Below are 15,346 nucleotides of genomic sequence, written 5' to 3'. Positions count from 1 at the left end.
GCTGCCCTGATTCAAAGCGACAAGGCTGTGCTTGGTCCCGCCTCTCTGCCCGCAGCTGGGGCTACTCAAATACTGTTCCAGAAATGTAAGGAGTAGAAAGTAACATAGGCCTACAGATATTTGTCAAAAAAATGTAACGGAGTAAAGTAACGGCGTAAAAGTGAAAAAAAGCTTCTCAAATATTGTTCCAGAAATGTAAGGAGTAGAAAGTAACCTAGATAATTGTCAAAAAATGTAACGGCATAAACGTAAAAAACCGACAACATACCAGTTAAAATGAGTAGGCCTAAGTACATTTTATTTATGAAGCACATCTGAAAACAGCAAAAAAACAGTTGATTTACATACTAGATTACTAGATAGGCCTACTAGATACAGTCCCAGGAAAAAGTTTGTACACCCTTTGACATTTCTCACTTTTCTGTCAAAATTGGTCATAAAACATGGTCTGATCTTCCCGGAAATCACAGGAAGGAACAACCAGAGTCTGCTTTAACTAATTCAACCCAAACATTTACAAGTTTTCATATTTTCATTGGCCAAAAGATGTAAACATTCACAGGACAGCAAGGCATAAGTAAGTACACCCTTGCATTCAATAGGTTTTAACCCTAAGTTAGTCGCAATAACCTCAAACAGATGTTTCCTGTAGTTGCAGATCAGATTAACAAAACAATCTGGATGTATCTGGTCTCCCTGTTCTTTAGAAAACTGCCTCTCGTCAGCAAAGTTTGTGGGATGTCTGGAGTGCATAGCTTTCTTGACTTCATGCCATATAATCTCAATTGTTTTTTTGTCAGGGCTTTGACTGGGCTATTTCAGAGTGTGTATTTCATTATTATGAAGCCATTCTAAAGTCAATTTGCTTCTAAAGTAAGGGTCGTTGTCACATTTCAGCACCCATCCTCTTGTGTGCTTCAACTGTGTGACAGACAACCTCACTTTTTTCTGTAAAATATCTCGATAAACTTCTGAGTTCATTGTTCCACTGATAATAGCAAACTGAAAGGGCCTGAGGCAGCAAGGTAGCCGCATATAATGATGCTCCCGCCACCATACTCAAAGGTGGAGATGATGTTTTGGTGAAGGTGTGGTTCTCAAGTTCTCCTCCAAACATGACATTGTGTGTTCCCCTGAACAATTCAACTTTGGTTTCAACGTTGGTCTACAGATTATTTTGCAGTAATTCTATGAAGCATATAAATGCTTTTTCGCAAACCTCAAAGGTGCAGCAATATTTTTTTGGACAGAAACCCCATTAATTTTAGATTGGTAGAATGAATCCCATTTTAGCTATTCTTGGTTACATCTCCTTTTCTGAGTATGGTGTCGGGAGCATCATTATATGCGGCTACCTTGCTGCCTCAGGCCCTTGACACTCTGCTATTATCAGTGGAACAATGAACTCAAGTTTATTGTGATATTTTACAGAAAAAACATGAAGAAGTCTGCCACACAGTTGAAGCACACAAGAGTATGGGTCCTGAAATGTGACAACAACCCGTACTTTAGAAGGAAATCGACTTTAGAATGGCTTCATAATAATGAAATACACATTCTGAAATAGCCCAGTCAAAGCCCTGACAAAAAACAATTGAGATTATATGGCATGAAGTCAAGAAAGCTATGCACTCCAGACATCCCACAAACCTTGCTGATGAGAGGCAGTTCTCTTAAGCAGAGGGAGACAAGATACAAACAGATTGTTTTGTTAATCTGATCTGCAACTACAGGACAAGTCTGGTTGATGATATTGCAACTAACTGAGGGTTAAAACCTACTTAATGCAAGGGTGTACTTACTTATGCCCTGCTCTCCTGTGAATGTTATGGCCTTATGACCAATAAAAATATGAGAACATGTAAATGTTTGGGTGGAATTAATTAAAGCAGACTCTGATTGTTCCTTCTTGAGATTTCCGGGAAGATCAGACCATGTTTTATGATCAATTTTGACAGAAATGTAAGAAATTTCAAAGGGTGTACAAACTTTTTCCTGGGACTGTACATTACTAGAGAGAGAGAGAGAGAACGCGCTCCTATGCAGTGTTAATATAGCGATTTCACTTCTCTCTCTCGCTCTTAGTGTTTTTGTTTTACTGTAGCCACTTAACACGGCTGCAGGGGTTCTATAATGTTTTCCGACACTGTTATTTTTTCTGCCTCATGCGCGAACTATTTATTGTCATTCAGTTTGTGCCATTATTAGGCCTAGGCCTATATGAATCGCGGGTAAATCAGTTTTACCACATATTTAGACTTCGAACAAAAGAAATAGGCCTAGGACACACGGGAATAATAGGATATCCTGACTGGATCGATGGACGATTTCCAACAATAAAAGACAGGCTATGAAACAAAATAGGCAGCTACCAGCTTATTCAATTAATAAAACTATAGCCCAAGAACATTGCCTCGCCGGGCAGAGAGAGAGAGAGAGAGAGAGAGAGAGCGGTCCTATGCAGTGTTAATGTAACGATTTAACTTCTCTCTCTCTCTCTTTACTGTAGCCATGGACTTAACACAGGTGCCTGTGTGCAAGACATGATCTATTTACATTTATTGTAACCGGACTAATACCGGACACGTTCAGTGGACGTTAAGTGGACCTCCGTGCTTGCGGTGTGTATGCACCGTAACAGTCCCAACCAATTGATGAAAGTTGTTGTCTAACAAAAATAATACTGAATGTTCAGGACTTCATGCCACACCTAACAGCATCCCTTAGCCTCTCTCATGGAGTATAAGTTACAGTGTGTGACTTTGATGCTCTGACCATCACTGGGGTTGTGGGTGCACTCTGGCGTCGGGGTATGTGACATAAAATGGTCTGCAGTGACGTTTGACCTGTGTTTTGCTTTGCTTTGTGTGTGTGTGTGTGTGTGTGTGTGTGTGTGTGTGTGTGTGTGTGTGTGTGTGTGTGTGTGTGTGTGTGCACGTGTGTGTGTGTGTGCACGTGTGTGTGTGTGTGTGTGTGTGTGTGTGTGTGTGTGTGTGTGCACGTGTGTGTGTGTGTGCACGTATGTGTGTGTGTGTGTGTGTGTGTGTGTGTGTGTGTGTGTGTGTGTGTGTGTGTGTGTGTGTGTGTGCGTGTTTCTCTGTATGCGTGTGTGTGTGCGTGTGTGTGTGTGTGTGTGTGTGTGTGTGTGTGTGTGTGTGTGTGTGTGTGTGTGTGTGTGTGTATGTGTGTTTCTCTGTGTGCCTGCATGTGTGTGTGTCCGCAGATGGAGACGGCCAAGAAGACCTACCACATGGCGTGTAAGGAGGAGAAGATGGCGGCCACCCGCGAGGCCACGGCGAAGGCAGAGGCCTCCGTCACCACCGACCAGCTGAAGAAGTTCCACGAGAAGGTGGAGAAGTGCAAACAGGACGCGGGCAAGGTGAGATGGGGGAGGAGACAACAGACAGCACAGACAGTCTGGAGTCAGGACAACAGAGAGAAGGATAGGAATATTAGCAGTGAATGTGTGAAGAGAAGGTGGAGAAATGCAAACAGGACGCATCCAAGGTGAGATGCCTGTGTCTGTGAGATGTCTGTGTCTGTGAGATGTCTGTGTCTGTGCCTGTAACATGTCTTTGTAGTAGTATAGTGAAGACTTGAGAAAGGGAAGTGCAAGCAGGACGTGTCCAATGTGAGATGGACGGACAGCAGACAGCACATGAATGTTTGGTGTTTGTACTGGTGGAGGTGATGTGTTTGTAGGAGAAGTGCAAACAGCATGTTTTTAAGGAGCAGTACAAAAGGTATGTTTTTAAGGAGCAGTGCAAACGCTATGTTTTTATATATTTTGTGTGGCTTTTTTGGATTTATTTGACAGGATAGTGAAGGTTATGACAGGAAGTGAGTGGGGAGAGAGACACAGGGAAGGGTCGGCAAAGGACCCGGGCCAGGATTCGAACCCAGGTCGGACGCATAGCAAACGAGTGCCCTCCCATTTGCACCACGGTAGGGCCAACAAACAGATTGTTTTTAAGGAGCAGTGCAAACAGGGTGGGTCAAAGGTGAGGTGGAGGCAGGACAACAGACAGTACAGACAGTTTGGACAACAGACAGTACAGTACATATGAATGTTTGTGCGTTTGTACTGGTGGAGGTGGAGGCAGTGAATGAGTAAAGATAAGATGAAGAAGTTCAAGTAGGACGCCCCCAAGGTCAGTTGGAAGCAGAGGCGGCAGAAACAAAGTATGACGGTTTGGTGTTTGCAGTGGTGGAGATACAGTAGTTTTTAGTGGTGGAGATAGGAATGAGCAAAGAGTGGAAGTTGGTGGAGGTTGTTTTTAGCAGTGAATGAGTAAAGAGAAGTTGAAGAAGTGAAAGCAGGATGTGCCCAAGGTCAGGTGGAAGCAGAGGCGGCAGATACACAAAAAACTACTTAGCTCTATTGCAGTAACTGAGTTAAGACTTGAGAAGAGAGAGAGAGAGAGAGAGAGAGAGAGAGAGAGAGAGAGAGAGAGAGAGAGAGAGAGAGAGAGAGAGAGAGGTGGACTTCGACTTTCCACCTCTCTGAAGCCACTGAGCAGGCAATGATGCATACTGTCCTTTTACACAGATTGATACACGTAAGTGCAAACAGGACACTTCCAAGGTGAGATGAGGACAACAGAAACAGGATGATATCAGTGAACGATGGGTACTGTAGTTGAATGTGAATGTGTAGGATTGACACATGACAGCAAAGACAGCAGAGCAATGCTTGGCTTTATAGTAGTATAGTGAAGACTTGAGAAGGTGTAGACGTCTAGAGTCAGGACAATAGGCAGTGCAGATGAATGTTGTGCGTTTGTACTAGTGGAGGTTGTTTTTAAGAGAAGATGAAGAAATGAAAGACCACGCACTGATGAACGCGTTTGCTTTTGGACATGGTGGTAATCTATAAATAAATAATGAGACTTAGTTTGTGAGTGCAAATTTTTCTTCTTTCAGTTGATACCTTTTATCACGCACCCAAAGACATTCATTTTTTCCAAGAAGTTGAGCGCAGTTGAGTCAGGACAGCAGACAGAAGGATATGAATATTAGCAGTGAATGTGTGAAGAGAAGTTAAGGTGCCGGTATGCTTGCTGCAAGATACGCGAGCGCGTGCACGATTCGTTCATGAACGCGTTAACATGCGTATTTAATGTCAATTTCGCGCGCGTTGGACACGGCAGCCAAATGTGTGCGTCAGGTGCAATATCTTCAAACTCGCTGGGGGCGATCGTAAGATAGACTTACGCGTGTGCTTGATATGAAAACGACAATGGCAGCAACTTTTAAGAGCGTCTCGTTGAGTTTGTCCGAAATTTCAAACATTTGTGATCATACTTCCTTGTTGCACTTTGAAAAAGGAGCATGCACATACAGGAGTAGTAGCAGTATTCTTTCCTTGCCCAGGGAGCCCCTCTTTTTGTTTTGTTGTTTTCCTTGCCATCTGTGTTCCCAATTTCCGCATCCCAATGCTGCATGCTCTCTGCCCCCTGGATGATACCGCCAGTATTTTGCGTCTTGGTCAACTGCTTTTGAAGCAAGCATGTGCTGTCGGTTGCTCGCGGTGATGCGCATAATTTACAGCTCACAGCAAGCATACCGGCACCTTTAGAGAAGTGAAAAGAGGACGTGTGTGTCCAAGGTGAGATAGAAGCAGAGGCAGCAGAAACAACTCAGTTGGACACAGAACAGCACAACAGAGCCAAGCCTGGCCATAAGAGCGTGAAGGTTTGACTCCTCCAAAGTAAATGCTACCGTAAAGACAAATAGTGCTGCATGCAAAGATAGGGATGAGGAGGAAGCAGAGACAGCAACAGCAGATCGGTGAATAATTGATCCTGTTAGCCTGTGCCACATTCATTTTTTTTTTTTTAAACACAAAATGTGAAAAACTAGAGAAAGTTGCAGAGATGATCCAGAAGATTCCCCCTACTAGAAGCGTGCTATTACAAGGGAAGTAACGAAGTGAGGAGCTTACTTCTCTTGGCCGCACCGCAGGAGTAAGGTGCTTACAAAGTCCTCCTTGACGCAAAAGACCTTAAGTGCCGTTAACTAGGGTTAATCTGCAGAATTCCCCCTGAAGCAGTGGTGTCTCATCTTGTGAAATAGCAAGAAATACTGTAAATATAGTGGAGTTCTTCTTACACCAGCTGTTCTCAGGCTGACCACAACGATGCCAGTGCCTCGTTCCCTCACCAGTTACACTGGGAAGTAGAGTGCTTAGCCGTGTCCTTAACACATGTCCTACTGTGCTGTATACAGTACTTAACCGTGTGTGACCGTGAATTAACCTGATGAACCTACGGACGCACATCTATGTTGTTGTCACCTTTTGTCACCACAAGACAAACCAAGCTTTACTCAGTTTGCACCATGAACCAACTTTATGGATTCCGAAAGCTATAATGTTTGGTGTGAACACATTGGATGGTTTTAAATCAGGTGCAAGAATCAGAACTGGCACAGTGTCCGGACTGATTCTCCGTCACAAGTAATAACATCTGTTGCTCAGTGGAGCAGTGAAAACATGATATCTCAGCTCAGACACAAGACACAAACTGTTCAAGGGTCCTCAGTTTTTGGCACTTCTAGTCAGCCTATTATATTGCTTCAACCCAAAAGGAATACAAGAAAAAGATAAACACATGCATAGCTGCTGTGCTGTCCATTAGCTTAGGTAAGGTGAAGCTAAGCCGTTGGTAGCCGAGGTCATCCCAATGTTCCCCAGGTCCTCCGGTTCCCAGTTGCAATGCTAGAGAACACAAGACCCTATGTTCCTTGATGAAAAAGAACAGGAAGAGAAACACAGCTGACATAGCTGTGTTGTCCATTAACTTAGGTAAGCTAAAGCTAAACTGCTGTCAGCCATTTTAACCTCAGTTTGCCTTGTAAGTGCTTCTTCGGTGGTGCCCTTTGGGATCAATACTGTATTACAGGTTGGCAGCCTCTTGAGGCACACATAGCGTTCACTCACTGTGGTCAGAGACCGAGGTGCATTAAGGTAATGATCAGACAATGAAACCAAGCGAGGCAGTATTATTAATATATTTATGATTTGAGGTGATGTAATCAATTGGCCCTTTCCATTATTAAGTGGCCATTAAAACGTCGTATCTCTAGCTGTCTAAACGGTGTTCAGGGCTGTTCTTGTGGGGAAAGTACAGCTCCCACAAAGACATCAGTCATTGTGTTTAATTGCTCCCCTCTTTCATACTCTCTACCTGTGTCCTCTTAATATTCCAGCTCTGCTTGAACTGTACCTCTGGGAAATTTTGGTCCAGCGGCTCGGCTGTGCCTTGGATTTGCAGCACTAAAATATTCACAGTAGGAAATGACACAATTAGTGTTATTAATACACCAAGTTAATATGGTAATTAGTGCAAGTGCCTCTACCGGAATAACATCTCCTTCTACATGGAAATGTAACTGGCCAATAAGACAGGTGCTGATTGGTCCATGTACTGCAACCATTTGCATGTGTTTGCTCAACTGACAGTGAGCCCGTTTAACACATTACCACAATAATCGGGTTATTGGAATAAACAGGTTATTGCAGTAAACGGTTTATTGTCGTTTACATGCAGTCGGTCGGTTGCGTGTGTTCCACTCAAGTGTGTGACATGAAGCTAGAATTTAAGGCTTGTGATTGGCTACTAACTATTCTAGAATATCAATAACCTGATAATAGCCTGATTATGCTAGATACATGTCTTGAGAAATCAGGTTATTAGCCAAAAACCTACCTGTGCAAATCGGATTTCTCATAAACCGATAAAGGCAATAAACCGATTTTTATAAACTGTATATTCAGTTTACTTGAGCACTTGAATAAACCGGTTACTCTAGAAAACTGATTGTAAACAGTTTATTGAGTGACAAACTCAAAGGTAGAAGTCAGGTTACACAATCATTACAATTTTTGCAGAAAGGTCTAGAGGGTTTTGGATAATGAAGTAACCCCCCCCTCTCTCTCTTTCTCTCTCTCTCTCTCTTTCAGTATATCTGTCTGTCTGTTTGACCCTGTCAACGCTCAACCCATCTCTAACCTGTGTGTGTGTGTGTGTGTGTGTGTGTGTGTGTGTGTGTGTGTGTGTGTGTGTGTGTGTGTGTGTGTGTGTGTGTGTGTGTGTGTGTGTGTGTGTGTGTGTGTGTGTGTGTGCGTGCCTGTGTGTGTGTTTGACTCCCTGCTCCCCCTATAGGCCAAGGAGAAGTACGACAAGTCCCTGGAGGAGCTGAACAAGTGTACGCCGGCCTACATGGAGCAGATGGAGCAGGTGTTTGACCAGTGCCAGCAGCACGAGGTCAAGAGGCTCAACTTCCTCAAGGAGGTGCTGCTCGACATCAAGCGCCACCTCAACCTCACCGAAAACCAGAAGTGAGTCCACCACTCTCTCAAACAATATCATTAGACACAGTGGTGTAGTCTACGTAGAACGCGGGTATACGGAGTATACCCACTTCTAAATTTCAGGGATTTCAGTAAACCCACTTAAAATTGATTGATCCATTGTTTTGAATAGCAAAAATATATACAGTATACCCACTTCAAAAATGCTCAAATATACAGTATACCCACCATAAAAAAGTAGACTACACCACTGATTAGACATCACTAATTATAGTTAATAAGCGCCACCTCAATCTCACCAGAACACCAGAAGTGAGTTAATTTAGGCTACGTATAACTTTAAGTATATGAACGTTACCTCAACCTCACCGAAAACCAGAAGTGAGTTTATTTAGGCTACCGTACCGTATACCTACAAGTATATGAACGCTACCTTAACCTCCCCGAAAACCAGAAGTGAGTTTAATATATGAACACCACCTCAACCTCACCGAAAACCAGAAGTGAGTTTAATATATGAACACCACCTCAACCTCACCGAAAACCAGAAGTGAGTTTAATATATGAACACCACCTCAACCTCACCAGAAAACCAGAAGGAAGTTTATTTACCGTGTAGGAACGCCATCTCGGCCTCACCAGAAAAACAGAATTGAGTCCACCACCCTCTCAAACGATATCTAGGTCATTAGACATCACCGTTATCATTAGTTAATAAGAGCCACATCAATCTCACCGAAAACCAGAAGTGAGTTTATTTACTGTATATACCTATATGAACGCCGCATCAACCTCACAAAAAAAGTGAGTCCACCTCCCTCCCAAATGATAGACAGACAGCTACAGTAGGCTACTGTATGCCACTTATTAGTTAGCAAGTGCCACCTCAATCTCACTGAGAACCTAAACCGAGCTTATTTACTGTATGTGTAATGGATGTCAACTAGCAGAGTTCGTCAGTAGAACAGTAGTAAACTGCCCTTCCGAAGCTTCATATAGATGTGATCGCGATGGAGCTATCGGCCTAGAGACCTTTAGCTCAGTGGTTTCGTACTATCGGCCTAGACCTAGCTCAGTGGTTTCGTACTTGTGCTCTCATGCCGAACAGTTGCTGTGATTGGGAGGTAATGGATTCAAGCCCTTAGTGGTGAGCTAGTGTGGACTAGTAAGCACCAGGAAAGTATTGTTACGTATAGCATTATAAGCACCAATATATACAGTACATATACCCCAGGCTCTAAGTTAACACCCGCCAACCAGCCAAATCCTGGTGAAAATCCTGAGGAAACTTACGAACCACGAAGTGTATAGCTACCTTCACACACGTCGCTGCTAGTTACTCATTCAGTGAATGAAGTCAATAGAATGTCAATGTGTTCCAGCGAGACGAGCAGGCGAGTAGTCGAGCACTGTACAAGCGATGCGATGTGGGCGGATCCCGAGTTGAAAATGTTTTAACTTCCAGCGAGGCGATTAAGCGAGTAATACATTGGAATGCAGAGTTCGGTACTTCTCGCCTGTACATTGGCAGTTAAAGGCGCGGGAACTTTCAGTGAACGTTCCATGAGAGAGAGGCGAGTAGGCGAGCAAGCGAGTAAATAGCAGCGATGTGTGTGAATGTAGCTTATGAGTGGCTAGTAAAATATAACATCTACTAGCCAAATTCGCTAGTGCTGAAAATATTTAATCTATAGGCCTGCATAAACCACATATGTAGCTATGCTACAGCATACCTGGAGCAACTGTATTATAACGCTACAACAACTTATGTGACTGTGACCCCTTTCTCCTCAGCACACAGCTATACTGGTAACACTTTACTTGACGCCGGTGTCATAGGCATGTCATTACAGTGTCACAATAGTGTCATGGCACAGTTATGCACGTGTCATAAACATTATGTCCAAGTCATGAACATTTTATGACTGTTGGCCTTAAGCGACATTCAATGTCACTTAAGGCTAACAGTCATAAAATGTTTATGACATGGACATAATGTTTATTATTTATCAAGGACAATGTAATGACGTGCCTATGACACTGGCGTCAAGTAAAGTGTTACCGCTATACTACAGAGTATTGGGAGCAGTAATAACAGTGGCAAAGCACTGATGTAACTCTGACCTCTACTTTGCTGTAGCTATGAAACACTATATTAGGAGTGGTTATGAGGCTACAACAATAGTTAGGCCCTAATATAACTCTCTCTGACCTACATATTGCTCTGCCTCTGCCCGCCCCTGCAGCTATGCCACGGTGTATAACTCTGACCTCCATATTGCTCTGCCCCCCCACCCCGCAGCTATGCCACAGTGTACCGGGATCTGGAGCGCACCATCCTGGCTGCCAACTCACAGGAGGACCTGAAGTGGTTCAGCAACAACCATGGACCTGGCATGCACATGAATTGGCCCGCCTTTGAGGTATTGGACTTCAGGAATAAAATACTATCAATATGAAAAGTTCATTAAACACAGCACACTGGATACTGTTCTTTAAAAAAAGAAAAAAAAGAACAGTATCCAGTGTGCGGTGTTTAATGAATTTTTCATATTGATCACCTTTTCCTGCCTTACACCTGCACCTGGACAGCTGAAGGGTTGTGCACAAGGACTTTCATGTATTTAGAATAAAATTATATAAAACTATATTTTGATATACATTCATATGAAAAAAGGTATAGTTTACTGTATAAGGCAGTGGTTCTTAACCTGGGGTGTGGGCATGAGAGGGGGTGCGCCATGACATTGCAGGGGGTGCGCAGAATTTTGCTTGCATTGAGGTATTGAGGTTGTTAGCAAAATTCTGCTTGGGAACATTATAATTAGACCAAATCAAAACCATTTAAGCCCATTAAGCCCAAAAAGGTAAAGTAAATGACCCCTATTTTAAGGCATTGATTAATGTCTCAATCAAGAATCGTTAAATAGTTTTTTTAATGTGTATAGATGTGTAGAAGTTTGGGTTGGGGTGCACGGTTTGTCTTGGGTACTGGTATGGGGATGCTTTCAGATAAAAAGGTTTAGAACTACTGGTATAAGGTATAGTTTGTGTAACCGTTATATTACCGCATGTACTTGCCCTTACAGTTAGGTTTTTGAAATTTAGAATGTTCGGTGAAATAAATAATTTTACATATTCATACATAAGAGATACACTAAGAGAGACCTTTAAAGTGAGAACCTGTAAAAGTAAACTATTGTGTCTGTTGCAGGAGTACAACCCAGATGCCACTGCCGCTGCAGTGCAGAAGAGGGAAAAGAAGAAGCCTGATGGTGTGGCCCCGGCGACCCCTAACACAGAGCATGCTGGCCAGCCTGGAGACCGCGGAAGGTACAGTGCATAATCACACACACACGCACACACGCACACACGCACACACAAACATGCACACACACACACACACACACACACACACAAACACTCACACACAAACAAGCACAGACACGCATGCACATGAACGCGCACGCACACACACACACACACACACACACACAAACACACACACACAAACACAAACATGCACACCCGCATGCTCATGAACACACACACACACACACACACACACACACACACACACACACACACACACACACACACACACACACACACACACACACACACACACACACACACACACACACACACATGCACACATATACTGTACAAACAAACACAAACTACTCCTCAGCGCAATGTTGTGAGTTGCTGACGATACTCAAGTCATAGATGTTATTCACATCTCCAACTGGATGAATTTTAAAAAAAATGGTCACACAGAGCCTATATCCCAAATATATTTATTACAGTTTTTCTTGATCGCTTTGGCACAGTTGTCACTCCAAAAAGCGCATTTTCATAACAATTAACGCACGGGGCTAACCAGAGAAACAGATTGTCCAAACACATCTTGTGTGCAAAAGGCTCTCAGGTTTCCAAAATATTTAACTAGGGCTGGGACGCGATTAATTTTCATCAATTAACTACACGAACATTAATTTAATCGCACTATAATATAGTTACATAGTTCTGGATTAATCCAGTGGAGGACTAGCCTGGTTCTGACCATCCCATAATACTACCATTTCGGCAATCCTTGGCCGGAAGTACGTGGATGGTCTCGCGAGGCTAGTGGAGGGCAGCATTACGCCTGATGGTGTACAGCCTGCTGAAATTGAGATCGCTTTGACACAACTGTCACTCCAAAAAGCACATTATCATAACAGTTAATGCACCAGGCTAACCAGAGAAACAGATTGTCCAAACACAGCATTGTGTGTGCAAAAGGCTCTTACATTTCCAAAACATTTAACATGAGCAATAAAAGCAAACTCTGTCTTCAGTCAATACACACTATATAATAGCAGTGCATGAATACTTCCGTTCATTCATAACACTATAGCCGGAAAAATAAAAAATACGGTTATCATTTTGACACAATTTACCATTGCTTAACACTGTTTTCAATTACATAACTTTCATGCCAATTCCATTGTTTTTTCTTTCCAATGTTTTTCCTTTTACAGCCCGCTTGATGAGGATAGTGACTGACAGATAGCAGGCCCAGCAAATGCTTGGCACAAAGATTTGAATTGTGTTTGTGTGTCTTCTCTCACGTAAAATTGACAGTAGGCTAGGCTGTGTCAATAATGCCTTCTTGCAAAGAATTTGATTGAGAATCAGGATGCTTTTTAGTTCTTTTAGTTCTTTTTTAACATGTAAATCAAAAAATTGTTGATGGCTGATAACGGTATTACAGAAAGCTTGTGTTAAGTAAAATATATGTTGTCACAGTTCAAGAATGTACTAAAATGGCTAAAAGAAATCCATGCCGAGAACAAACAAGTTAGACACTGAAGACTGATTACTAAATAGGTGCTCCAATGCATTCATACAACTGATGGTAGTTTCTAAAAATCTTGAGTACATTTTTCTGTATGGTTATCAGAGCTTAAACAATGAAATTTGTACTACTTAAATAGCACATGCGTTAACTGTTTAGCAAAAACTGTGTGATATGAATGGAAATATTTCATAGCAATTAAAAAAAACTGTAATAACCACATTGAAAAAATAAACAATATTTTGCTGATTAAACTTATGCATTATCATGATTCAAAATCCATGTGAAAAAATATTTTTCACTATTCTTAAGTCAGATATTTATATGCGATTGAAATGCGATTAATTTCGAATAATTAATCTCAAAGCCTCTAGTTAATCCAATTAAACATTTCAATCAAGTCCCAGCCCTTATATTTAACATATGCAACAAAAGCAAACTCTGTCTTAAGTCAATAAACAATAGCAATGTATGAACACTACCAGTCAGTCATTACGCTATGGCCGGAAACACAATACAAAATATGGTTATCATTTTGACACAATTTACAATTGCTTAACACTGTTGTCAATTGCATAACCTTCTTGTCAGTTCCATTGTTGTTTCTTTTACTTGGCCAGTGACTCTGCTTGATCAGGATCTATTGACTGAAAGGTAGCAGGCCCAGTAGTTTCTTTGCATAAACATGAGTATTGTGTGTGCGTCTTTTCTTGCGTAAAATTGACTGTAGGCTAGGTAGTAATGCCTTCTTGCAAAGAATTTGATTGATTTTGTTTTTTGTTGATGACTGATAAATGTATTACAGAAAATATGTGTAAAGTAAAATATATGTTGTTGCAGTACAAGAATCTGCTAAAATTACTAAAAATAACTCCATGCAAACAAACATGTAAGACACTATGTATAAAGAGACTGATTGCTAAAATAAGATATTTGAGAGGGAGTTCATACAACTGACAAAAGTCGGGAATAGATTTATTTGTATGGTTATCAGAGCTTAAACAATGAAATTTGTACTAGTTAAATGGCACATGCAGTCATGAGCAAGCAGTCATGGGCATTGGGCAGTCATGGGTAAGCGGTTAGGGCGTCAGACTTGTAGCCCAAATGTTGCTGGTTCGACTCCCGACCGGCCAGGTTGGTGGGGGGAGTAATTAACCAGTGCTCTCTCCCATCCTCCTCCATGGCTGAGGTACCCTGAGCATGGTACCGTCCCGCCACACTTCTCCCTTTCGGGCGCCATTGGGGGCTTCCCCCTTGCACGGGTGAGGCATAAATGCAATTTCGTTGTGTGCAGTGTGCAGTGAACACTTGTGTGCTGTGGAGTGTTGTGTCACAATGACAATGGGAGTTGGAGTTTCCCAGTTGGGCTTTCACTTCACTTCACTTCACGTGCATTAACAGTTTAGCAAAAACTGTGTTATATATGAATGGAAAACGTGTCAAGTCAACGAGAACGTATTAACACATATAACACACAACGTGTCTTTTGCTCTGCTGAAATATAATAGTGATAATGACGACTTTGTGTGAGTCAGTTTCTAAAATCGTGTTAAAACAATCAAGAACAACTGCAAGGTGTCTGCATGATGTGCGTGTGTGTGTCTTTCTGCTGCCATTATGGTTTTTGGATAAGATCTGCTTTTCCCATCTCCTTCCTCTTCCCCGTGCCCAAGAGTGTGAACAGCTCCAGTTCGTAATCACAGCTTGCGTATGTTCCAAATGTTTACTCGGGTCTTTTCCCTGATTTAGATGCTATTTTACAGCTGCCACTAGTAGCTTTTTGGAGAAGATCCGTTTTTCACATATGTTTCCCTCCTCATCTCCATGCCCAACAGTGTGAGCAGCTATGACAAGAACCAGGCCTACTCGACCGAGTGGTCCGATGACGAGCAGCCCGCGGCGTACTCGGGCGGCGAGACCAACGGAGGGGCCAACTCCTTCGAGGAGGACTCTGGCAGCACTCGAGGAGGTGCTGGAGGTGGCGTCCGCGTCAGGGCACTCTACGACTACGATGGACAGGAGCAAGACGAGCTGACTTTCAAAGCTGGTATGTCTCTTAATGTTGTCATTAGTCATTGTCATTTTAGAACTATTATTACTGTCTTTGTGTGTGTGTGTTGCGTGTGTGCATGTGTGTGCACTTTCTCACATGAACCCCGGACAATTGGTGCTGTACGGCAGCCTCC

At 42.5% G+C, this 15,346-nt stretch overlaps 1 protein-coding gene across 1 annotated transcript in view; it reads left to right on the top strand.

Annotated features, from left to right (window-relative positions):
• LOC134456947 (protein kinase C and casein kinase substrate in neurons protein 1-like) overlaps nucleotides 1-15,346 on the top strand; it is a 64,655-nt gene that overhangs the window by 41,259 nt on the left and 8,050 nt on the right. Inside the window, exons 5-9 of the mRNA XM_063208621.1 lie at nucleotides 3,224-3,379; nucleotides 8,166-8,341; nucleotides 10,617-10,737; nucleotides 11,529-11,647; nucleotides 14,996-15,207. Coding sequence (XP_063064691.1) covers nucleotides 3,224-3,379; nucleotides 8,166-8,341; nucleotides 10,617-10,737; nucleotides 11,529-11,647; nucleotides 14,996-15,207 — 784 coding nt within the window. The remainder of the gene's footprint in view (nucleotides 1-3,223; nucleotides 3,380-8,165; nucleotides 8,342-10,616; nucleotides 10,738-11,528; nucleotides 11,648-14,995; nucleotides 15,208-15,346) is intronic.

The sequence above is a fragment of the Engraulis encrasicolus genome, chromosome 10, assembly GCF_034702125.1.
Source record: "Engraulis encrasicolus isolate BLACKSEA-1 chromosome 10, IST_EnEncr_1.0, whole genome shotgun sequence".
Lineage (NCBI taxonomy): Eukaryota > Metazoa > Chordata > Actinopteri > Clupeiformes > Engraulidae > Engraulis > Engraulis encrasicolus.
This window is presented reverse-complemented; position numbering and strand designations above follow the sequence as displayed.